The 26,319-nt window shown below is 36.8% G+C and overlaps 1 protein-coding gene across 16 annotated transcripts in view; it reads left to right on the top strand.

The window, feature by feature from the left end:
- Window positions 1-26,319, top strand: part of FOXP1 (forkhead box P1) — a 495,960-nt gene that overhangs the window by 393,657 nt on the left and 75,984 nt on the right. For 13 of the 16 annotated variants that reach the window (XM_077820968.1, XM_077820967.1, XM_077820966.1 and 10 more), the window contains 5 exons: window positions 9,504-9,641; window positions 10,940-11,029; window positions 16,680-16,839; window positions 20,326-20,376; window positions 22,969-23,173. In XM_077820968.1, the coding sequence (XP_077677094.1) occupies window positions 9,504-9,641; window positions 10,940-11,029; window positions 16,680-16,839; window positions 20,326-20,376; window positions 22,969-23,173 (644 nt within the window). The remainder of the gene's footprint in view (window positions 1-9,503; window positions 9,642-10,939; window positions 11,030-16,679; window positions 16,840-20,325; window positions 20,377-22,968; window positions 23,174-26,319) is intronic. The other 3 variants (XM_077820979.1, XM_077820978.1, XM_077820977.1) reach the window with 2 other exon arrangements.

The following is a 26,319-nucleotide window of genomic DNA, read 5'->3' as shown; positions in this document are numbered from 1 at the left end:
AAAATGAAACCCAAATCCTGACTAAACAGTGTCGCTGACTTGGCCTAGAATGTGATAGAGCTGAACTGAAAACTGATTGGTCTGACACTTTATAATCAAAGTTGATTTATTGTTCATTAGTAGTGCATTAGCCCTTTCAAGCAAGACAGTTATTTGTGTAGTAGGCTGTCAAACAAAAGACTTCTAGCACCTGTCATTTCTAAACCATGAGATAAGCAACCAGATATTAAGATAATGCAAATAGAAGTACGCTTGGACAAGGTAAAGTGCCAGCAATTTTCCTTTCAAAAATAATATTCCTTTATTTACAGTGGCTAATATCAGCATCTAGATAAATCTGAGTAAAAACTAAATGCATTCCCCTAAAATATGGATTGGTATCACAAGGATGGAAAATCATATTGGAATTCAGTATGCTGCTTTCATGATTTCAGAGCACCTCACGTGAAAAGGTATAAAACACAGACAGGTTAATCCCTTGTTAAAAGTTGGTTATAAATGGGAAAGAAAGGAATGCCATTTATAGCCTTAATTTTTTTTTTTAAACTTACAGTCCAAAGTCAAAGGAATTTTTATGTTTTGTCCATCTCCCTCACCCCATTTTCAGCAATAGACAGATGTCATAAAGTGATGTTCTTACAAGTAGGGGTTAATTTTATGAAAACTTTGATGACATCACAGTGGAGCTGTGAGAATGTCAAAAAAACCACCAGCTGCCATATTCAGACAGATTTGCTCTGAAATCTCTCCCCCTCTCAGAAAGGAATGATCCCATGACATAAAACAGAAAACAACACAAGTGTCAAAAGAAAACAAAATTAGTGAACTTTTGTCTGCCACCACAGAAATGAGGATTAACTTATGTTATTCCAGAGCATGGAATGGAGACTATCTGCATGAGGATATATAGTGTATTGTCTTCTGTGAATTTTCATTTGACAGGGATTTTGGAGGCTGTGATCTTAATTAAATCTCAGCTGAGTCAAATAATGCATCTAAAGGCATGCAGTGTTGCGTAACCTTGCTGAGTTGGTAAACCATAAATTATCAGAAAGTTTTTGATAAGAAGGGCTGGTTTGAAATATTTTTGTTTGGTATAGTTAGTGTTTTTTAAAGGTTCACTTTACTTATTCACCCTGTTTTTTAAAACAGTGTAATCTTTTACTCTAAAAAATAGATGAGCTCTATCTAGGACGTGCTCTGGCTAGACATTCCAACTGTAGCTTAACTAAACATGAATAGTATCAGATACAATGAAAGTGACATGAAAAATAAAATAAAAGGCCATGGCTTTGTAGACCTATACATGCTGGTGTGAATACAGAACAACGAGCTACATCTCGATGATCCCTATGCACATTTTGAAAATATAACTCTCAATAACATCCTGAAATTAATATTGCAGTGTAAATAGTTATCAAACTGACCATTCTCTGCCAGTTATAACAGATCACACAGGCATTATTGAAAAGGACCCATTATTCAGTAATGATGGACAATATAATCCGACATGCACAGAAGTTGTGCTGATGCTTAGTGTACTGTGAATGTAAACAAGAGAAAACTTGCAACAGGTGTGTGGATAAGGTTAAAAATGTTTCTTGGACACTGAGAGATGGAGAGAAGAAACGTAATTTAATTGTAAAGCAGCCTTTCAGCTGGACATTGTGTATTACTAGTACTTGAAAATACTAGGTGTTCCATGTTCATTTATTTTGAATATACTGAAGCTAACTAGTTGGCTGGTTCAGTGTAACATGAACTGTAACAGTGTTTGTTAAATTTAAAGGATTGTATATTCTGGTTGTCTCAAGTTAGGAGAGGCTTATTCCATCCAAAAGTTTGGGGAGCTGCGAAGCCATGATGTGATTGCTTGAGACATATCTCTTGCAATCATTGTATATCAGTTTTAGCCAAGTGTATGCTTGACAGAAATAGAGCTTGGGCTTAATTTATGAAAATGTTTATTCCTATGAGATAAGTTATTGATGGGTTTTTCCCTCCTCCTTGCGAGGTAAAAGAAATATCAGGGATAGTTTTCTCAATGCTTGCACAGCAAAATTGGGAGAAATTCCTGACACCATAAACAAAATTTGTTGTTGTTTGGGGAATGGCTTGACCAGTTATAAGTAGTTTGTTTTATTGAAAGCAGACCTGCATTACTGGAAATGAGTTTGCCGTAGTTCAGGGTTCAGTTAAAATGTCCTGTACTACCTTGTTTTTATAAGGTGCTTTCTTGTACAGCTTTATTTTCCAGTTGTAAGGAAAGGGGAAAAAATGTATCATGTCTTCATCTGCAGAACAGGCTGAAATGGCTGTGTAGAGATTTTGGAGTGAAGTAACAATGGGAAGTAGCTCTTTTCCAGCCTTTTTTGATTTTTAACCTTTCCAGTGTAGTGCAGTGTTAGAAACTGTATCTGTTTGCTAAATGAATATTGGAAAAATAGAATAAATATTGAACAAATATGCATAATTGCTCATTCTTCTCTGCACTGGTTTGTGATAGATTTACCTTTATTGATAAGGTAAGATGTTGTATTACTTAGGAGGGGGAAAAAACCAACCAACAATAACAACCTGATAGGTTTTAAATTTTAAGCTTTATCTTGCCCTTAAATCTGAAACATCATTGTTCAAATAACTGAGAACAAGGTAAACCAACAACATCAAAAAGGTCGGCTTCTGTGATTTCTCAAGGGCTTGTTATTTTGTACTTTCCAATTCTATTTGATGTCTTGACAAAACAAGATGACACAAGGGAGAATACATTAAATTTTGATGTTCATCTAACCTGTTACAGTGCTGGCAGCTTAATTTCTTTTACTTTTTACTGAAGATGGCTTTTTGCACAATTATTCTAATTGCCAAGCCACTTTATGAAAAGGTTTCTTTACGGGCTTCCCATTTGCCTTGATTTTGCTAGGCATTTTTTTGAACGTGTTTTGACCTTTAACACACACAGAGCTTGCTGGTTGGAGTGTGTCTTCATTAGAAGTAAATCAGTGAATGGCAAGATTGTCAAAGAAGCAACTGATGTTTTCTCATTAGAATCTAATTTGCACCGTTATGCTTAGCTGTGATGTACAGATGAAGGTGTCTGTGATAAGTGTGAAAAGCTGCCCATTTTAAGCAAATAAAGTTTACAAGTATTTTAAAGGCTATAATTCCGAACAAAGTAGCAACACCTAAAAGAGTGCTTAAGTAGAACAGAAGTTAAGTTTGTCGTAGCATCATTTGACTCTTTTGTATTACATTTAAGTAGATTGGTTTAACAAGCTGAGTATATTTTTTAAATTGCTTATTAATATTTAAACTGACCAGTACAGGTCTCCTCTAATGCCCAAAATTAGAAGAACGGATAGTTTCATGTTTAACTCTTTAAGGAAAGAATAGATTTAAAGTGAAGAGACATAACCATTCAAAATAATTCTGGTTCTTTTTTGCAGGGGGAAGGGGAGTTTTGTTTTTTTTATTTAAACATGCAATGGTGAAGAAAATGCCTCCCTATGTATTTTTTTTTTAATTTCACATAAAGTTCTTGACATATTAAATGCTGCTGATTCAATCACAGTTTATTATTTAATTAAGTGCCCCTTAATTTATTAATGAATTAATACACAAATGTAAGGAACCCAATATATTGCTCAGTGCATTAAAGATGAGGTTTCAAAGGTTTTGATGGGTTTGGGGATATTTTGGTGGTATGGGTTTTGGGAGGGGCGGGTATTAGGTTTTGTCATAATGTTGTTGATCCAACTCTTCCTCTGGAGGAAAGTACTAAATATTTGCCATACTTTGTATTGATTCATTATAAAATGGCATCACTAGTTTGAATAGTACATTTAGGTTATAATTTTTCCTCTCATGTGGGTGGAGCAGAAAAAAAAGAAACTTTTTTAATGTAAAAAAATTGTGAGGTTGAAAAGATCATTCTGCTTATTCAGTGACTGTTTGTGTGCATTCCCCTTTCATCTGTATTTGAGAAATGTTACGAGTAGAAAGGATTTAATTTATGTAAACTTTATATTTTTATGCAAATTAAATGGCTATTTATTATAGCTGAAACAATTATCCTAGCACTTAGTAGGGACCTGGTATGCATGAGAAGTGGTAGATAAGATCAAATGAAGTTCTTCTAATGTCCCATTCTGTGTTTAAAAAGATGAAATTTTACCAGTTTTGTTTTGACTAGAGAAGAATACAGAAGACTTCATAGAGTAGATATTCTGAAATCTTGCAGGATTCCAAGAGAGCCGAGATTACTGCGTTACATAAATCAAAGGAATATCGCTCCTCTTGATAAAATGTAATAAACTAAATGATAAAAATAAAATGTTAATTGAATTTTAAAGAGGGTTCCCCCCCTCTCTTTTTTAATAGGGGGTTATATTGTTGCAGCGTACTGTTATGCTAATGACTAACTATTTAGCTGATTTTACATTAATATAATAAACATTACCTGTCTTAATGTGTTATATGGTATTGTGGCAAAATAGTTGTCTAAAAGTGAAATTCAATTTTTCATAATGATACAGAATGATAGTTTCTGCATGAATAGTTCGAGCAGTTTAGCTTTGTTGTTGTTGTTGTTTTGATGACTGAAATATTATGTCAGAAATATTTGACGCTCCCAGGATGAATATGGGTACTGTGTTCAGTCCTTTATTATTTTATAAGCATCAGATACAGACTGCGGCATTATGCTTTTCTGTTTCCAATACATCAGTGGTCTGTCTTCTCTTGTGATGTCACCACAGTTATTTTTTTATGTTGCTTCACTTGAAGGTTTCTGTATTTTGTATATTTCACATTTTAGTCTTACGATAGGCAGTCAAGTTAATGGTTATTTATTTACAGCTCTATTTTTCATGTAGTCCACTATTTTTAATTACTGCTCTATCCTTCATTCTTTTTACACGTTCAGTTATATTTTTGCTCCATTTAACTTTTGGCAACAAAGCCTTCATCCAAAGGAACACTGTCTTGAAATCCAGATACTTGGCATGGTAACTTGATTTGTGCCAAATTTTAACACGCTGTCACAAGGGATGAGGGTTTTGCTGACAAAGATTTTAGTTTGGGGGGCTTTTTAACCTAAAGAAATCATCCACCTCTGAAATGTATTGTGATAGTTAACAGTAGTACAACCAGCTCCAATAATGAGATATGTGCAAATTGCATTCTATGCTGGTTTATTCTGTATACAAGTTTGAACTAGGTAAAAATATTTGGTTAGTATTTAATTATGTTAACATAAGTGAAAAGGGAAAAATAGATTATTATCATTTTCTTCCTCTTAACTCTATCCTATTTAGATAGAACAGTGCCAAATGCGTCATCGGTGTAACTCCATTGTTACATTGAGGATGAACTTGGCCCAAGTTCTTTAAGTTTTTCTTTTCTTTTTCTTGGTAAGCATCCTATAACATGGTATATTTGCAGGGCTGAGGAGATGGCCCAGAATGGAAAGGATTGTTGTGGAATCCCGAGAAATAGCAAACAGAGCCTTGAGAGAAATAATAGAGTCTGAAAGCAATTGTTAGTATTAAAGACATTTTTTGCCGTTGATGATATTAGGATGTCAGCAGGTCTATACTAGTAGAGTTCCAAAAGCCAAAATGCAGCTGTATTTTTACCTCTACTGCCAGATTTACATGCAGCTGGGTGTCTCCCAAACCCTATTGTTATCAGTCAACAATTCAGCATAAAGTCTATTAAATATACCAACAACAACAACAATACTGTGTCTTTCTGAAAATAGAAATAAACAACTAATTAAGGGTGATTTCTATTGTTCTTGGTAAGTTAGCATTCTCTATATGTATCTGCCAGTAGTTTAATTTGAACTTCAACTCCCCGAAGGCAGTAAGACAGAATTATTTTAGTTCTTCATAAACTGCCTTCTGTGATTCATTGTTAACTCATAAAACACACTCATTTTCATGTGCTTAAACAGGTAAGCCATTTTCAGTGTAGGTTTATAATTATAATTGTTTTTGTTTTTGGCAACACATTTAAATTCACATTTGAGAGAGAGAAATCTCAAATTAACTTACAACCCCCAGTTCAGGTTTGACTTACTATCACACAAAATATCAGAAATAAATATTTTTCTCTGAAGTAATGTAAAGTATATTGTACAGGATCTTAAAATAAAATTTAATTTTGACTGAATACACTCAAAAAGGGATCTATAAATATTAGAGAGCTGTAGTTAAGAACTTACATGACTGTTTTAAATACTATTGATTTAAACCACTGGCTAGATTTTATGAATCAAAGTGTAATTTCCAAGCTTTGGCTATATTTCTCAACTCTAAAGCACTCTCTCTTGTGTGCCTTTAGCAGCTTTCCAGACATTCAACACGGGATTAAATGATAGTAGTTACAATGATCAATAGGTTAAGACCGGTACAATCACTCTTACCGCTAATGACCTCAGTAGTAATGGGTAATAAAGTGTGGGCTATAATAGGCTGTTGCTGGTGCTGCATGCCCTTTGATTCCTAGTATTACTAGGGACTAGCTACATGAACAAGTTGGATGTTGGGAGTTAAGGGAGTGGATATATAGGCCATAATTCTTAACTATTTAAAGTCCTTAAACAGTGCTCTTTTTTTTTCTTTGACACAATAGTTTCTGGTCCATTTGAATATGTTTGTTAAAGGTTTCCATAAATTATTTTCATGATATGCTGGAGCAGAAACTTTGGGTAAATCTAACTTTTATTACATTTATAAATTAAAAGCGGAGCCCTCTTTTGCAGTACAGAGCTAGCTGGTGTGACAACGTGGTTTCAGATGATAAAAGTAAGTTGAGCTCATCAGCATGCTCCTGCTGTCTGAAAGATGCCATATATGTGTTTTCTGCTACCTGTAAAACATTTCTGTTTTAGCAAAGTGTTAACAGTTTCTGTTTAGAAATTCTTTGTTGGAAGGGACACAAACACTTTTCAAATGTAGGGGCAAATATTGCCCTTAGACCCATGTGCACAACTCCCATGGAAGTCGGTGGGAGTTGTCCATCCATAACCAAGGGCAGAATAATGTGGCCCTTAGTATTAATCACTGATCTGTAGGGTTTACAGCACCCCACCCTGTTCCTGTCTGTGTCCCTGGTTGTTGTCAGAAATCTGATTGAAGAGTATTTGTATTGTATATCTTCCAAGAATAGCACAGAAAACATACTTAAACATGCTTCCTTCTCTGTTTACTCAGTTGTACTTCAATAAAAGATAGTGTAAACCTCAAGGAAAAGTAAACTTCTTTTGGGATGGAGTAACAAAGACGAATAAAGCTTAAAGGCTAATATGGTGACTACCGAATATAAGTAAGAAATTTCTACTTCGAAAAAGTTATTTTAAAAGTCACGTGGATTAGGCTGCTCAGAATTAATGAGTTTACCAACAGATGACTGAGGCTTCTCGGGGTCTGTCTCAATTGGTATGGCGCTTCTGCAGTGCCGTTGCTGTCCTGTATGTTCACTATAGAAATACACATACAGCTAAATCCTGGTCCCAGCCCATTGAGGGTTTCACCGTTGGCTTCAATGGAAACAGGATCTGTCCCGTAACTAAATATTTATTTTCTGAGTGATCAGATGTGACTGTCTGTTGTATATTATGGTGGATTGTCCGGATGTACACTTCTACCCAGATATAACACTGTCCTCGGGAGCCAAAAAATCTTACCGCGTTATAGGTGAAACCGCCTTATATCGAACTTGCTTTGATCCACCGGAGCGCGCAGCCCTGCCCCCCCCCCCCCCCGAACGCTGCTTTACCGCGTTATATCCAAATTCGTGTTGTATCGGGTCGCGTTATATCAGGGTAGAGGTGTATACCGTAGTGCACCTTCAGAAGCACTCGGCAGTACAGAGAACTCCTGGGTGACATTCCAGTGCTATGTTAATGAGCTATCAAAAGTGCGTAACCATTTCTTGGACTTTTTCAAACAAATGTCTTAAAAGCAGTTCGTGGGGCTTGCACATAACATATACACAACAGCATTGGAGGATGTGCACTGTACGTGAATCTGACCTTCAGGAACCATTTTTAGTTCATCAAAATTAGTGATGCTGAGAAATCAGGACATCAGTGCATAATGACTGTGAAATTAGGAATGAGAGCTTGCTATGCAAATGGCAGGACAAATCATGTGAAAAAGTCAAGATAAACTGCATATTAAGACATTATGTTACATAAAATTAATACTGCATTTCTCTCTTGCTTACTACTACTCTGAAAGATTTTTTTAAAATTCTTTTATCTTCTGATCAGCTATTGTCTGCTGATTTTTAAAAAGTGGTGCGCAGAGAAAGTGCAAAACATGTTATTACCTTTTATTGTAATACATGAGATGACAAGAGATCCTTTTTAACAAAGTATATCCTTTACTGCTTTTAGTTCTGTGCTGTCACATATTTGATTTGAAACTTAAGAAAAGTAAGGTGCTTAAATATTACTGTTAAAAGTCATATGGGTTTTGTCTTTTTGCTCTATTGTTGTTTTCTCTTTCTATTTTTTTCTTTTTTTATTATTTCTTGTGAAATAGTCTTCTTGCATTACTGGGACTGACAAAATGGTTCTCATGTAGTCTGCAAATTAAATACAAGTGCAGTGATTATTTTGAATAGCTAAATTACATTCTAGAAAGCTTGCAGAATTCATAGCATTGTCATTAGATATCCGCTTGAATACAATTTGTGTAACCTTGGCCAAGACAGCCTGTCATTTTAATGTCAGTGTTTTATCTGAACAAGACATCATCCTTTCAGATACAGTGTACAGGTTCCTTGCAGAGATGCCCGTGCAGAAACGTGTTAACAGTTGCAAATATGAAATGCTATCAAGTTCATCACTGTAGCTGTTTGTCACTGAAATGTCATAGAAAGCGGCTTTTAATGGTATCTCACGTAATATGAAAGAATTGAAGACATCTGTATGCTGGGTGAATATGGAACGGTAAAGACATTGTAGTAGGGTCTTTCTGTTAAAATTGCATAGGAACATAGGTTCTGTTAGTCACATCCCTGAGCTTTCATTCATTTTCTTAAAATCATTGTCTTACGAGGGTCTGGATCCCATCAGTGTGGGACACCAGATTGTTTTTTTTGTGTCTGTTTTTTTGAGTTGACTGTTTCTTCTAAAAATAAATCTATCTTGACAGCTTATACTGTATTCATATATTGAAATAATTTTCATTTCAATAATGTTTTGGAGAAAGAAGATGTAGCTGGGAGAAAATAAAATCAGTGCTTTCATGTTTACTCCATTGGACTCTAAAAGCTCTTGCGCTTTTTGTTACTTTGACACGACAGAGGATGAGAAGTAAGCAATACAGCAGAAAACAGGATGGTTTCTGAACCAGTTCCGTAGACATAGCAATGGACAAATAATTATCAAGATAACAAATAAATGCTTAATATTAAAAAGTAGAATGAACTGTAGTAGAACTCTTTACAAAGTGTTCTGGCTTCTTATGCCCACTGTGTTAATGTTCTAGGTTCCAGTGTCAGTGGCTATGATGACACCTCAAGTTATCACTCCCCAACAAATGCAGCAGATCCTCCAGCAACAAGTGCTAACTCCCCAGCAACTCCAGGTCCTGCTCCAGCAGCAGCAGGCACTCATGCTTCAACAGGTAATTGTTTCTTTTACAGCTGGTAAGATGGCTATTATAGGTGTGCTAATGTCCTTCAATATTCCTGGGGAGAAAGCTGCCTATATACTGCAGCCGGTTTCAGCGTAGCAGCCGTGTTAGTCTGTATTCGCAAAAAGAACGGGAGGACTTGTGGCACCTGAGAGACGAACCGGTTCATTTGAGCATAAGCTTTCGTGAGCCACAGCTCACTTCATCGGATGCATTCAGTGGAAAATACAGTGAGGAGATTTATATGTGCACAGAACATGAATGGTAGATGTATCTGGGGTGAGCGAATTGCTCTTTTGTATTTAAAGCTAGCTATTGCTATTGAAAACGTAAGTGTAGGGACTAAAGCTAACAGCTTTTCCCAGATAGCTCCATAACGATGTACGTTTAAGAAACAAGAATCCTACAGATGCCGCCATTTCTTACACCTGCATTCTCCTGGGCACATCACTTCCTTCTGACTAGTTGGAATAAACAAAGACTACAGTAGAGAGGTGTTTTCCGTTCTAAAGCTTATTAAACCCAGATGGCACAATAGGGACTGTCAAAACCATGTCAGCAGAAACGTAGCATATTTGCAAGCCTTAACCCTTGAATTTCAACAAACGAATGTATTGTGGAGTATTAGTTTTCCTGGTACCCCATTTCAACATGTGAGCCTGTGTCAGTTAAAAGTTTGCAGCAAATGAAGTATGGTTTTAAAGTTTACTTATCTTAATGTGCTGTACAACATTAATTCATTAATTCCATGATGACTTTAAAGGCCACTACAAGCTAACCTTGTGTAGTCTTTCCTCACTGTCACTCTGTCACTCACTCATTCACTGAGTGGATGTCTAAACTGCGTACATCTACTATCCATCTGGGAAGTGGGGAGTGGGAGGGGTATTATCTGTGATGTCTGTGTATGTATTGAACAAAACTTAATACAGTCAAACCCTATCATTTAGAAAGCATGTATATGTTTCACAACAGAAATTTACCAGCCTCTCTCAGCAAGGGCATTTTGGCTTTGTTGTTACAATCAAAGGTCATTCCTTGCCTTAGTTTAATTAGTTTGTGTAGAAAATGGTATGTTTTTCATCAGTTCATTTTGGAGATTACTTTTCAAACGATAATGCCAAGAATAGTCAGTGTGCACTGAATTTATTGTCGAGTTTCAAACTAAAGGTCAGACCATTACAGATAAAAGGATGCTATTTTTCAAATCACCGTTTGTGTGTTACACCAAAAGGGACACTGAATTGTCCCTCCACTTTGTTACTTACCGTGTTTCCTCTTCTTTATAGCAGCAGCTTCAAGAGTTTTATAAGAAACAACAGGAACAGTTGCAGCTTCAACTTTTACAGCAACAACATGCTGGAAAACAGCCTAAAGAGGTACAGACAATACCCATTTTACTTTCAAACCACAGATCCCAGGAGACTGCCTAGTAGCTATTAAACTGTCATTCATCTTATAAATGATTACACAAGTGAGTTGACTCTATCAGGTCTCAGCTTTCAGCTTTAGAGTTATTGTCCTGTTTTCTCTTTTATTTTCTTGTGCTTTCTATTTGCTTGCTGCCACGTATTTTATACACAACATCACACCTTGCTGTTTGGTGTGAGTATTGGAACAAGTATCTTGACTAGTGTCTTAGGAGAGTGGTTTTTGGAAGTGAGTTATTTTACACTGGGTGAAAATAAGGATGCAGTAGTCAAGATGCTGTGCTCTCAAAGCAGGGAAATACTTCAAGAGGTTTTGAGTGCAGGCTCCCTGTATCAAGGCAGAGGCATAGATTACACATTTGTCATAGTTGTAACTTAGAACAAGAACTGCATTTAAGGAACATTTGTTGTGACACAGATCGACAAAATCTGAGATGCAAAGATAAGACTGAAGGGCCATCCTCAACTCCTCACGTTGTGCCTAGCTATTACAGCACGCGTGATATGTATAATAGCAGGAGACATCGATCTGTTGTCACTGCAATACATAGACAGAATGGGCCAAGTTAGGGCCAAAAGTATCTGTCTGAACTTTGAATACACTTGCTTTTCTAAACGTTTATCACAATCATAACATGCATAGTTTATAGTGATATTATTGTTGTTTAAAGTTTAAGAAACCAAAATTCCTCCTTGAAGTGACATGAGAAACTATGTAAATCCATGTTCAGGGACCTGAACATTAGTTAGTCTGTGGCCTCAGTGTCTGACTGGACTCCTCTTAGTAAGCTGCTTCTTGGCACAAGATGCTGTGTAATGCCTTCCATAGCGGTGATGCATTTCTGTCGGTGGGGCAGGCATGCAGCACGAAGTACTCAAAATAAAAACGGCCCAACCAATTTTCTTTTCTTTTCAAATTTGGCGAGTTGTGCCGTCCATGCCACGTTTCAACCCAGTGTGAATTTTTACAGTTGAGCTATAAACCACTGAAAATAGGGGGTTTATAGAGGAAACGCTGACACAACCGTAACTACAATGTGCGGACGGGCACCACTATAATAAAAAGGGAACAGATTAAAAAGTGTCTAAAATGTAAATCTAAAGGACTAACAGTAATTAAAATGGAAATGGCACAGGGAGGGAAGGCATGTAATTGTGAGATATCAGTGTGCAGAATGCTCTCAGCTTTGTTTTGCTGGCTGTTTTTCTAATTCAGTAGGGCTTACTCATCAGTGGCAGTTCAATGTGCGTTAATGACTCTGGGATGCAGGCATCACTCTGGACAAAGAAATGATTATTGTGCGGTCAAAAGAAGTTCAAAGACAAGAAGGGAATTTCAGTTTTTTCCTTAGAGATCCACATTCAAGAGCATATAAATTAAGCCAAATGTTAAAAACCACAGTCTGAAAGCTGACTTCAAAGTCACAACTCTCTAATTAATGAACTGCAAGCTTCAGTTTGGACAAGTCGTGGTTTGATGCGCCCATAAATCAACATGACAGGTCTGTTTCACAGTCTCAGACAGTGCTTGTCATTGAGTCACATCAGATGTAAACACAGCAGAAAAAAGAGGGAATATGAAGGAGGTGCAATTGATCAACAGAATTGGTAAAAACCCACTTTTGAAGCACATTATGCATGATCACAGGAAATGGCTATAGCCTCAAGAGGCTTTCTCCTTCTGCTGTTGCTTTTTTGAATCAGATTTCTAACAGCCTTCAAAAGGGAGAATAAGAATTATGGAGCTTCTCCCCTGTGGCTGGCAGGCAATAACCCCCTGTTGTTATTTTGTGCTTCTTTCTTTTCAAAGGCATCAAAATTTAGTTTTTTAAAGATCTTTAACTCTATATTTGAAGACAAACAATAAAGGGCTGCCACTGTCATTCTTATCAGTTACCAGGGATTGTATTTTTTCTTTCTGTTGCCACTTCTTATTAACCTCTTATTTGGTCTATTAGACATAGTTTTGAATGCAAGCCTGCATGCTGGGAGAACATGAAAGTTCAGATGAGCTCAGAGGGCAGATAAAGAAATTTGAAGGGGAAAGTTACCCAGCAGAATGAACGATAAAAGTTAACTCTTCTAAATTGCTGTTGTCAGACAGGAGAGCATCTCCGACACAAAGATGATGGCTTGGAGTTGAAAGAAAAAACAGACTTTGTGTTAAAAGGCAAGAAGGGATGTTAGACAATGCGATGGCATTTTAATATCTAACACACTGATTTACTGTGGTCACACTTCTGATATTGCACTATCCAGAGTTACAATAAGAAAAGACTCCTTCCTGTTTTAAGAAGAATATTATAATATAATAGACGTAGGAGAATAAGGGTCCAAGACTTGCTTTTACTACTTTTTCTTTTTTTTCCCCCAATGATGTTAGTTAGAGGCCTGTTTCAACAATGCATTTCATCCCACAGGTTTTTCAGCCCCATTTTCCTGAGCTAAAGAGGGTGTTCTTACTAAATTAGCATGCAGTTGGTGGTCCTATTTTGTGATAAAAATGACAGTCACATGCTAGCAGTTTTGTGATCTGGACTGGTGGTTATGATTTTAACATGGTTTGAACTTGGACATTGACAGATGGAACAAGCGTATTAATTTACTGTATCCCCCAGTCATTAGTGGCTCATAATATTGTACCATCAGTTTACAAAAAAACCCAGCCACCACCACCAAAACCCTGTTAGTCAGAGAGATTTGACCTATAACCAGGACAATACACAGGACTTCTGCAACCTTTTCTTTTACATTATATTAAGGGGAATTTACAGCTTGATGCATAGCAAGTTCTGCTCACAATTCCCATTAGTGATTGCAAGAGCTCTTTCTGTAAGTCACTGCAATCTTTTTTTTTTTTTTTTAAAGCTCTAGCTCATCTAGTCTACAAAACTGATTCCCTGATACCTGACAGAACTGACTTTGAGAAGCAGCGGACAGAATTAATTTTTAAATAAAGGTAGCAGAAGAATCCCATTTTGTGTGTTCAAGTTGGGCTAAGAGGATTGTTTTAAAAAGGCCGTTTGTCCTCCAGCAGTTTTGACAGTTTATGTTAGGCGGTAGGGAGTAACCTAAGAAAGGAAAACAGACCTTTGACAGAAGCTTATGGGAGGGGATCAAAAATGCAAGTTTTATCAGGATATTTCAGCATTTTAACACTGACTACTGACCTGACAACAGGACTGCACTGAGACCTTTTTTGTATGCATTCAATTGTGAGAAGTAAACAAACTGACTTGTATCCTGTGTTTGGTAACTGGGTGGGGAGCACAGTTTGGCAACGTGTGTTGCTTTTAAATTCTTTCTTGGACAATGGGCCTTGTATACTTTTATATCCTGGCTTTTCAAATGTAGAGAGCTTTCATGAGCTTTTCTTAGGGATAGCTGAGAGGAGAACCAAACAAGCATCAGTCAATTTATATAAATAAAGTGTTGTAAAATCTTAATTTACATTAAGATGGCAAGTAACCATGTCCATACCAGGGAGTATTTTAATTCCGTTTTTTTTTAATATGATCGCATTCATAATTTTTTATTATGAGAATATCTGAAGAGCCAAAAATTATTCAAACATGAACATCACTATCATTGTGGTTTACATTAATCTGATCACTTGCAAAATGGGAAAAACAATTGGATCATTTTGAGCATGCTGTTTTACAAATGAAAATGCTGGCTCTTAGTTTTAATTTATTTAAATTTTTGTTGTCAGTACTGTAGATTTTGTTTTTCAGAATGGAACTCAATTAACTTTCTCAGTGGTATGGGGGTAGGCCTGAAATTGGATGCTAATATGAGATTGGTTAGGTTTTTGCTATAAAATAAGGCATTTGGGGATTAGAACAAAAATAGCTTCCATTGCTCTTAACTTTCTCCAATAGTCCTTTTTAAAAATCAAGCTTCTATCAAGTTGAGCGTGACTGGGTCTATTCTCTCATCGTTGCACTGATGCCTCTCCCATGATCCGAATGGAGCATTCCATATGTGAATGGGGTGAATTGATTCCTTACATTTTTTCAGGGACTTTTTAAAATGTGGGGCCAGCTCCTCAGTTGGTGTAAACCAGTGTCGCTCCAGTGCCTTCAATGGATTTCACTGTTGCCCACAAGCTGAGGATCTGACCCAGGATCTTTAAAGGGATTGTAAGGCATTAAAATGAAAAAAGGTGATGATTGGACACTTCGTAAGGGTGTCTGGGCCTGCAGTTTTGTAAGAGTTAATTTTCTTTCCGTAATTGTTAGCTATAATGGGGATAAGACCTCCACCTTGATATGATTCCTAGCAGATTAGGGATATTAGATAATTTCCTTCTATTTATTGTACTGCTGCGCTGTATTATCTTTCTATCACTCAGATAATTACTAAGGAAATCTACATAAATTGTTTTTGGCTAGCACAAGGAACTGCTAAACACTGGCATGATGTATTGATGTTTTACACAACAAAAGTTTTCCTCCTGTCATTGTACAATAAATAAAAAGATATGTATCAAAATGCAAAGCCTTTCATGGTTTTTTAAGAACAAAGCAAATAAAATACAAGATGAGCATGGAAACAAAACCTAGAGGATTCCTTAAACTGAAGCAAAATTAAGCACTCTGAAGCCCGGAGTACAGTACTTATTAAACACTCACATTCAAGTAAGATGTTGTTTGCTAAATTATGAATGTATGTAATTAAAATCTAGTGGCTGTTTCTATGAAAGATTTACAATGTTATTTCATCGTTTGTCATGGCTAATTAACAATATTAGATGAAGTTTTTCTTCTTCAAAGGTCTGATTTTTTCTCATTTATTTATGTCAGAAGTGATAAACAGAGTAGTTAAAAGCTTCTCCGGGCGCAATAGTGAGAAAAGCAACATGTTCTTTTACACCTCAGAGGTTCAAGGTTCAAATCCCCGTGGAGTACAGCAACTCTGTCTTCTTTATAGTGAGAATAATTAAAAATTTCAAAGTGCAGAAAGTAAAAGTCTTAAATATAGCATGGAACAATTCAATATACAGGAGAAAGTACTGTAACTTGATTAATGAATAAGAGAGAGCAAGTATAGAAAATGCAATAAATTAACCCAATCATTTGCCTTAATAGTTGAGACAATCCTTGCATGCGTAAATGGAGCATGGCACAGGATTATTTTTCATTCCTCTTAAGTATGATATGACCTTGCGGTGTGATTTTCCATTTATATTCACGCTGTTCATCCTGAAGCATCACCAAGTACTTCAGACTACACACAGGTTGCTTTATTCACCACCAAAATGCGACCACTTAAGGGGTGAAACTTCTGTAGTGCAATATAGCACAACTTAGACCAAGAAATGCCAAATAAATATTTCAGGTGAAGTGCAGGGGGAGTTTTGGTAGGAAGAATGGAATTGCCCAATGTGGACTTGGGCCACATCTTGTGGTTAACACTACTACTGAAATTATGACTTGGGATCTTGAATGAGAAGTGGTCAGGGCCTCCATTTAATATCCTTTCTTGGTGATGACTATAATCAAATGAAGTGTTTTGAAACTGGGAGCCATTTAAATACCTTGTATAAATACTTAGTTCTGGAATGACAAATGTGCCTTTTTTTTTCCCCCCCTTTCAGCCACAGCAACAGCAAGTGGCTACACAGCAGTTGGCCTTTCAGCAGCAGCTCTTACAGATGCAACAACTGCAGCAGCAGCATCTCTTGTCTTTGCAGCGCCAAGGTCTGCTAACAATCCAGCCTGGCCAAGCTGCTCTCCCTTTGCAGCCTCTTGCTCAAGGTACGTGTGCGGTCTGGGAACCGCCAGCTGTAAACCTCCATCTTGGGGTGTTAGAGAAGACAGCAAATACATCTTAAATGAACTGACGGGCAGGTTGCTCATTAGAAGGTTTGTAGCTGTTCTTGGGAAGCACAACGCTGAAGTGTTGGATTGCTCTAGTTAGAGATGGGCAGACAGTATGGAGTCTGGGTTGAGTTTGCATGAGTGTCCAGAAGGCTGGACTTGAACCTCCTGGGTCTACAAATCCAGATTTGTTCAGAATAGGCCTTGCTAGAAAGATTGCTGGCACTTTGGTCATGGCTAGGAATAGCTGGAGAACAGCCTCTGGAATGTTATTTCGGCACTTCAGGTCCTTCCTGACAGGAAATCAGACATGGGAAACTCAGACCCAAACATTGCCGATCGCTGGGAGTTTGATTCCCTTTTATCTCTAGATCTGAGCAAAGGTGGGAATGTTTGGGATTTTTCCATGCCTGTTTTACTCATCCTCGATTCCACTGTAAGTACACACACAGTGGGCCAGATCCTCCACTGGTATAAACTGGCATAGCTCCATTCTCCTCTCAAACTGAAGCAAATTGGGATTAACTCCATTGAAGTTAGTAGCGTTATGCTGTCATAAACTGAGAATCAGACCCCTTGCATCTTTCCACAGTCACATACTCTGCAGTAAATTAGTACTCCTCTGAAGTACTTAGGTTATTAAAGATTTCTTTAAATGTGTCAATAGGTCCTTTTTATTTAGCAGTGCTTTTGAGAATGGTTAAAAATATATGGTTTATTCTTCCTCTACTTCATTTTCACTGGGTTTATCTGTGTTACAAGCCTTAAGACACTGAGACCAGCCTCAGCCCAGGCTGTTCTCATTAAGAAGGCAGATTGTTCGAAGTTGGCATGGCTTGAGGAGGAGCAGGTCTTTAAAATATAATGCTGGTATTTCTGAAGACTCTTCTCTTCCCTTCTCCCATCCCCTCCCCCACAAAAAAAATGTGTGCTAAATTTAAAGAGTCACCTTAGCCTCTCAAGTCAGCTCAGGTTGAATGATTTGGTTTCTTCAAAGCTGTTAGCCTCAAGGCTCCTACCAGTTGCTAAACCCTGTAGTGCATTTATATTCAGATACACTCAATTAAACCGAGGGAAGAAGTTATACTTCCTTGTCTCCCCATTCCCCCCCCCAAATATACATATTGCTGCCATAGGGAGGGTGATATAGCCAGCAATTCTCTCCTCAGTGGACGTAGGGAGATACCTAGTGTGTTGGAATCCTCCTTGGCCAGATTGGGCCACATGTTTACTTCCATCCTTTTCCTAACTTCAGTTTGAAGAAATTAAATTCTGCATATGTCATTTATGCCTTGGCTGCCTGAATAATGGAGGTCTGATGTTGGACTTGCCACGCATGCGAATCTTCCGTTGATTTCAGTGGAGGCAGTGTCTGTGAAGGCTGCAGGATTGGGCCTTAGATATTTACTCCTCCTCTAGCGCATCTTTGTCAATGGGGTGGGGGGCAATAGTACGGAACTAATCCAGAAAAAAGGCACGTAGGCTATGCCATTTGTACTTGCAAAATGTTACAACGTGCATTAATTACACCTTCAGATTTATTGTTGGAAACATCACAAGCTGTTCCGACACACCCACTGGACTCAAGCTTCAACCTTTCTAATTTTTCCCACAGCTCCTCTACTATTAAGTTTGCTCAGTAAGGTTCATTGTATAGTACATCAGTTAAGCTGTCCAAAAGAGGGCAATTGGGCAGTGACAAGACACGCTCATGTGTAATGTGAAAGAAATGAATGTGGTGATGCATGAAGTGTAATCTGTGCAGTAACACATCAGAGACACCAGTAGGTAATTCAGCAGTCATGGCATTGATTGATATGGTTAGCAGCGTAGTATAACTATTAGTCCCTACAACATTAGGAAGTAGCATATTTAAAACCTAAGGGGTGCCTAGCTGCATGCCAGAGTTCACATAAATATAAACAAAGGTGCTTCAGAGGTCTGATTCTAGTGGGGAAATGAACTATAGTGTTGGTATCATCTCTTGTGAAACTGGGACTCAGTTTAAAAGAAAAAAGTAACTTGAGAATTCAGGCAGGTTGGAATACAAGACTTTTTTTTTTTTTTTTTTTTTCATCAGAGAGAGAGATGATGGCTTAAAACTGATGTCATTATGAGGTTTAAATCAACTTTCTGCTTGCTTGAACATGGTCACCTGGGTATGGAGGTACAAGGACAAAAAGAGGTTGAGCAACTCAGTTTGTCTTTGAGCCAGTGATACCTGGGGTTGTGAAATTGAGTTCCATGAACAGTAATCTGTCAACTGTCCCCACAACATACATTTTTTAAACCCGTGCCTGCATTTTCTTTCATAATGAAAGGGACTAGTTGTCCTGAAAAATGCAATGATGAGCCAGAGTTATGGTTTAAAATAAATTAAAGCATTTATTACAAATTAAAAAAGTATCTCTAGTGTACCCTTTTTTTTTCAGAATATTTTGCCAGACTGGAACAAATACTGTAAAACACACACAAACCTCGAGTAAATGTAGACTTGTATTCATGACAAATTAAAGCATTTGCTACTTAGTCGTATTTTAGATGGCATATAGTAGTTGTAATATTAATAAACGTTCCCAAGGAGTGAACCACAGTTTATATGTAATTTTTGTTTTGGTTTTCAGAATTCATTCATTGTTTAAAACTACATTTTTGTTTCAGCACTTGCCTATTGTCTTATACAAAATAGCACATCCTCTAATGTTATATTTTTGTAATCGACGCAGTTTTTTGTACTTGGACACATCTATAATCTGGATTTTACATCTGTACACAGCCACAATTTTAAAATAAACCCAATGTTAGCAGTATTCTGAACTATTAAGGCTAGTTCTTCAAAATCAGGCTATAACATTAAACGAGCAAATCTCGCTTCAGATCACTGCTGGGTGCAAATAATAGGATGGAGGCATCTAGTTGTCTGATTGCTCTCACAAATTAGGCAGGTATACGTTTAAATCCTGTTGTTTGCACTTGCAAAGTTGCAGACATAAATAATTGTGGCCACAGAGAGTTGCATGTGCAATTTTAGAGGCTTGATTTAAAACGTGGCCCTTAATATTAAAGTGCAATTATATAAGGGTAAATTACATAATTTATTATGTTAATAGGCATATTTGATTTGATTTTTAGCATTTGTTCATCATTTTGGAAGATGTGTTTAGGGGCACTGTATTTAAGAACCATTTAGATCGATGAACAATAAGCATATCTTTCAGCTGTTAATTTAACAATTTAGTTAGGAATCATCTTTGGAATTATTGTTGAAGAGTTAAATTTTGCTTTCTAACAAAGTGATTTGGTCATTTAAAAGTAACTGGTATCACTTGTGTGTATATATATGATGTCACAATTACAATTCTGTTATCTAATCCCGTCTGACCTGAAACCCTGGCTCTTATTACCTACAATTCTACTACACAGCATTTGCTGCCTTCCACTTCCAAACTGACCGTTACCCTCATACACTGAAAGGTGACTATAATTCTCATTAATGTTAATATGAGTTATGCTTGTGTATTAAGTGTAGAACAAACCTACTGACTTTGGGGGAGGGGGTTATTATTATAACACTTAAAAGCTTTGTCTTCAAATGAAGCATTAATACATCCAAAAATGATATAGATGAATTCTAAAATATTTTCCCAATTAAAAACCTATTACTTGTCTACAGATAGTGGAAAATAATAATAATAATAATAATCATCCAATGAAGTGAGCTGTAGCTCACAAAAGCTTATGCTCAAATAAATTGGTTAGTCTCTAAGGTGCCACAAGTACTCCTTTTCTTTTTGCATAATATAAATGGACTATTATTCTTTCTCTATTTGTTTATCCCTCCAAAATAAAAATTGGTGTCGTGGACTCATGTGGTCTCATATCAATATGTTATCAACAACAGACAAGCCTATCCACTGTTGTTGCAATTGAGTAAACAGTGGTGTAAGGGTCAGCCCTATTCACAGGTAATTGTTAGTGTGCAGACAGTCCTGTCAAGTATGTTAGCTAAAAATACATCCCACACTGTCACTTTGCAAGGTGTTTGAAAATAATCGCCCAGATGCAGCAAAACAGGACATAGTCTTGTGTAATGACCTTTCTCTTTCTTTAATTTGCCTCAGAGGTTTATTTTCAGGGGACAAGTAATAACTGAATATGTCTAATAACTAAATGCTCATTTGGGACAAAATCCATCAAAATATAATTGGCATTTGATATGTATGAAAGAAAAATGACTTGGCTTTAGAGCAATAGATGTGTCCTAAGACTGTGTGATCACCTAATGTATAAAATTGAAGCTTCTTTTATAATATATAGTAATTGCAGATACTTAAGCATTTTTGCATTTTTTGTAGTAAACCGTTAGCAGAGACCAACTGTTTTTGTTAATGCTACTCTCAGAAAGGCGGGGAAGGTTATTGGTCTGTCGTGCAATAATTTACTCCTCTTTGATATGCAAACGATCCACGGTGAATATAAAAAAATCCTATCAGACTCATTTCACAGTTCTTAACCACTTAGATTCTCTGGAGTCTATCGCCTCATTAGACCAGTGCTCTCCAAAGCTAGCATAATTAAAATCTTTAACAGTTTAGCAAAGTAAAGATGTTTGGCTGATCACGTTGAGATGATTATCTATCCATTGTATTCTAAATGACAAAAATAAATTAAATTTAGACCTTGGCATTTTTTATTATGTGTTTCAAATGAATATAATGCATACTGCCTCCCCCCTCCCAATACCGTAGGCTTGGTAGGATACATGCCTGTTTGAGCTGCTGCTGTGTATTCAGAAAATGGCAGATTTCCTTAGGATAGCTGCAGCGTTACAACACCCTGAAACAATGAACACTGGACCAAATACCCAGGAAGTCCTACTCTAAAGCAGACTTCTTTTTTTTTTTTTTTTAACGTTCAGGATTTTATATGTTTTAGACGTCTTTAAAAAGATGCCGTCACTTCGGCTTGTTCTATTCTCCCGTACCCTTCTGAACGAGCATTCTGTGATGTGAGAATGTGAGGTGTTAGATCATGCATTCTGAATAAAGATTATGTTTATAACATGATCAAAGTCTAGAGTCCAGGCTGTATTGGGCCACGTTACTACTCCCTGATGTATCACCAAGGGTGAATTTTATCCCACTGGTGTTGTGTAAAGTTATCTCACCTGGAATGCTGGTTGAACATTGTAAATAAGGCTGGTGTCCATTTTGAAGCTACTATGAAACAACATTTCTTGAAGCTTATTTTATGTTTTCATTTCACTTGTGAATGGCTCATTAGCATTGATCTAAGAAATGACAGTAATAATAGTGTTACTTTATAGAAAGTTATACAGTTTTTCAATAGACACATCCATCAATTAAGTGAGCAGTACTAGAAACCAAAATTAATGAGAGAGATAGGTGTGTTAATGAAATAATCATAGTATAATCAATTTGGCTGTTAAAATTTGAAAAGCATTCCTGGAAGACGATATGATTTCATAATTTATGTCTAAAAGTGATTAATAAAAACTGTATTTAATAATAAAGCTATTTGTCATCATTTAAAACTAAAGCACAAAATTAGTCATATTGTGGTTCATGTTGTCATAATAACACAGTTGAATACTTTTATTTGAAGATCTTCCTTGGTTCTAAAAATAGATTAGAATGTATTCAATTATTTTTTAAAAACGCAACAAAACTTCTTCAGATGGCTGCAGAGTATAGCCTGGCCCCACTTTCTTGCAGTCATCTCACAGGCAAAATTCATTTGGAGCTCTGCCTCCAAAGGGTCTCTGGGATTGGGCCCTCTGGTACAAAAATCATAGAAGTACTAATTAATGGCACATATTTTCCCCCAGAAATCTTGCTTTAATAGGAACTACGTGTTGGGTGCTAATCAGTTTAGCAGGAAACATGAAGTGTTACTTCTGTATTAGCCTTTAGTTCAAAAAAAAAAAAAATAACCCCACAGAAAACTAACACTAGGCTTTGTTTACTGACTCTTTGATTTAATTACTGTTTTAAGAGGGCCGAATTAGCTGTTAATTGATTTAATTATCCAATTTGTTTGTTTCAGGCATGATTCCAACAGAACTGCAGCAGCTCTGGAAAGAAGTGACAAGCTCTCATACAGCAGAGGAAACAGCAAGCAACAACCACAGCAGTTTGGACCTGTCCACCACATGTGTCTCCTCTTCAGCACCTTCTAAGACCTCCTTAATAATAAACCCACACGCCTCAACTAACGGACAGCTATCGGTCCACACTCCTAAAAGGGAGAGGTAGGTGCTAGTAGAATTTACATATATCTACGTGTAAATCAGTATCTGGTTATTCTGATATTGGTGACTCTAACGTGAGCTTATTTACAATGATGGCCAACAACCTGGCCCACATTTTGCCCTTGCTTTCTCTTCCCATTGATTGCAGTGAGTTTTCAAAAGATTTATGATAGGGCAGAATTTGGCCCTTTTGTTTAGGGCTTTATGGCTTGCTAATTGGATGACTGCTACACAAGTGCATGCATGATTAGTTTCTTAAAACTGTATTGAATATGATCTGTGATGTGACGATTATAATTGTTTTAACTTTTCCAACATGGCATTAGTGTTACTGTTGATGTGCCCTAGGGATTTAAATCATGGGTGAGGAAAAATTAGTTGGTCAGTACCACCCATTTTATCATAAATAACTGGCTTTGTTACCATGTTGTAGTTCCTTATCTTACATTATGTTATACGGTTGCAGATCTTCTGAACTCACCCACTCCCACAAAACAGATCAGACTTGAATTCTCCAGGTTGATAAGAAGTGCATTATATCTTTTAAAGTACCTGTAAATTCAGATCACTGGCACAGGGTTGGTTTTTAAAAGTTTGAACTAATTTGTACTTGCCTGTGGTAGTTTGAAAGTGGTGGCTTAATTCAGGGGTTGTCTGTTGAAGATGCTTCTTAAGTATGGTTCCACTTGATGTGAAGGCTATTTCATTTATGTTTTTTTCCCCTGAAATTTCTGCATCAGTTCCATAAGGTACTTCTAACGTTATATTTTTAACTATTGATTACAGTGAAATATATACTCCTAAGTAAAGGGCAGTTCTTGTTCTTGTTTGGAAAGCTACTGTAAGAGTTCAGGCTTAAGGGTTAGTCTGAATCCCGTGCTCGCACACATGTGTCAAACCAAGATTTATATTCTACGAAAGAGTTTATCTGTGCTTGAAAAATGATACCAGACACTCACTAGCCAAAGACTGATCCGAAAAATGAAAGATGTGTCCCCCTCGTGAGGTCCTACAACATGCTCTGATGAGAAGTGCCGTCCCTATCCCCAGTGACATGATGGACAGGTGTGTTTGGGATTCCAATCAGGAAGCCTGCTCTATCTTTCATATGAACTCTCACCTCCTTTTAGCTGCTGGAAGGAGATCCTCCTCTCCGACCCCCCTACTGTAGTCTTCATCCTTCTACCAGCCTGCCAACTGCTGGAGATAGGATATCTCTGCTATTCCATCCCTCCTCCAAAGAGCCTCTGGTTTTCTACATAGCTTTCCCAAGCAGCACTGTGAAATTGACGCGATTCCTTTCCCTTTCCCTTTTGTCCACAGAGATTCTGAGTAGCAACATTGAGATTGACCAGTCTTGCTTTTCTCTTGGCTGCTAATTGGAACTGGGTCTGCAGACTAAGGAAGACAGTTCTGTGTACATTAGTTGACATTTCAGAAGATTCTCTTCACTAGCATAGAAACTTAATGTTTAGTTTTTGATGAAAGCTAGATTCCACAGAAATGGATAGTTTTGTTCTTCCTTCACCCTTTTACTCTCAGGGAAGTAGATGAGTGATTTTTTTTCAAGCCTGGGAGTTATTCCAGTGGTTGAAAGCATGTTGAAAAGAAAACTACATGAACATATCATGCATCTTTCTAACGTTAAGAAAATCAAGCTGTTTATGTATATGTATAATATAGAGAAGAACACATCCTTGAGAAAGTTGCTGTTGAGATGTTAAATACAGTAGGAATAATTTTGTAACTTACATAGGAAGGACTCTGACATTCATATGAGTGACATATATAGATATGAATGTACAGGTTATAACACACACCATCCAGGATATAGTTTCCATGAAGGACTAGATGGGATACTAAACTAACTTGATAGTGTTTCTTTAAATGATTAGATTGTATCTTTGCTTTCTTGTACAGCTGAACAATAAGAGTTTTTATGATTTTCTGGTCATATTTGTACTCTTGTATTTTTTCAAAATATCTCTGTTTTTTAAAACAATTAAAGACCGCACAATTGAATGGGTCTGCTCTCACTTAGTAGGAAACAATAGGTCCCTCCCTACGTTAAGTTTGGAACACAGTGGAGGTAGAATCATAGGACTGGAAGGGACATTGAGAGATCATCTCGTTCAGTCCCCTGCAGTCATGGCAGGACTAAGTATTATCTAGACCATCCCTGACGGTTGTTTGTCTGACCTGCTTCTAAAAATCTACAATGATGGAGATTCTATAACTTCCCCAAGCAATTTATTTATGCCATGTATGGGATTTATGATGCAATGGATTTATGAATCAATTTTGAAATAGGAACTTGCTTTCCATATTATTGTAAAGCAGAGCTGAAAATATTTTGTCCATACAGTATATTATAAATGTTGGTCTGAATGCAATTACCTTTCACAAACAAGGTGATATGTATGTTTTGTTTGTGAAATTCCACACAATTAATTAGAAAATTATTAGTATATCGCTGAATGTTTTGAGATATTATAGGTTAGTGAGAGACCTTAGAAAAAACCTCAATTGAATTTATAATACACAGTATATTGTTAGCTTATTACAGTACTTAGTTGTTTGTCTATTACATTCCCTTTATTATCATATTATCAAAATATAAAAATACAAACATGGCTGGGAATTAAAATAAAAGGGCTCTGGACTTTGCTTTGCCTTTCTCTATTTGAGGTACTGAAGGTTTATGCCATCCATTTGCTGCAGTGATTGTATTACATCTTTATCCATAAGGAGAACAGGAGACTATACACAGAAGAATGCCTACTGGTGCACTTAAGGTTTCTGTAGCAGTCTCATCAGGCATTGTGGTGCCTGCCTAGATTTCACATGACACACAAAACTCTCCTTGTTTAGATGTATTTCATTCATTTCCTCTTCGAAAGAGTGTGTGTGTACTATCCCTGTATTCAGGGTGGTGAATGAGTAATAAGAAGAAAAGTACCTTTCTTATGGGTAGAGATGTATATTTAAAAGCAAACAGAGGGAAGAAACCTACAGAATAATAGCAGAGAGAACATAGACTTCATAGTTTTGTTCTCATCTAATAACAGATTGAAAAATTAAGCTTGGGAAATAAGTCTATGGACCTGAGCCTGCCCTCTGTGCTCAGTCAAAACCCCTATTGACAT

Source organism: Eretmochelys imbricata, chromosome 7 (genome assembly GCF_965152235.1).
Source record: "Eretmochelys imbricata isolate rEreImb1 chromosome 7, rEreImb1.hap1, whole genome shotgun sequence".
In the NCBI taxonomy this organism is placed as follows: Eukaryota; Metazoa; Chordata; order Testudines; family Cheloniidae; genus Eretmochelys; species Eretmochelys imbricata.
The sequence above is the reverse complement of the archived record's forward strand: the minus strand, read 5'-3'. Positions and strand labels throughout refer to the sequence as shown.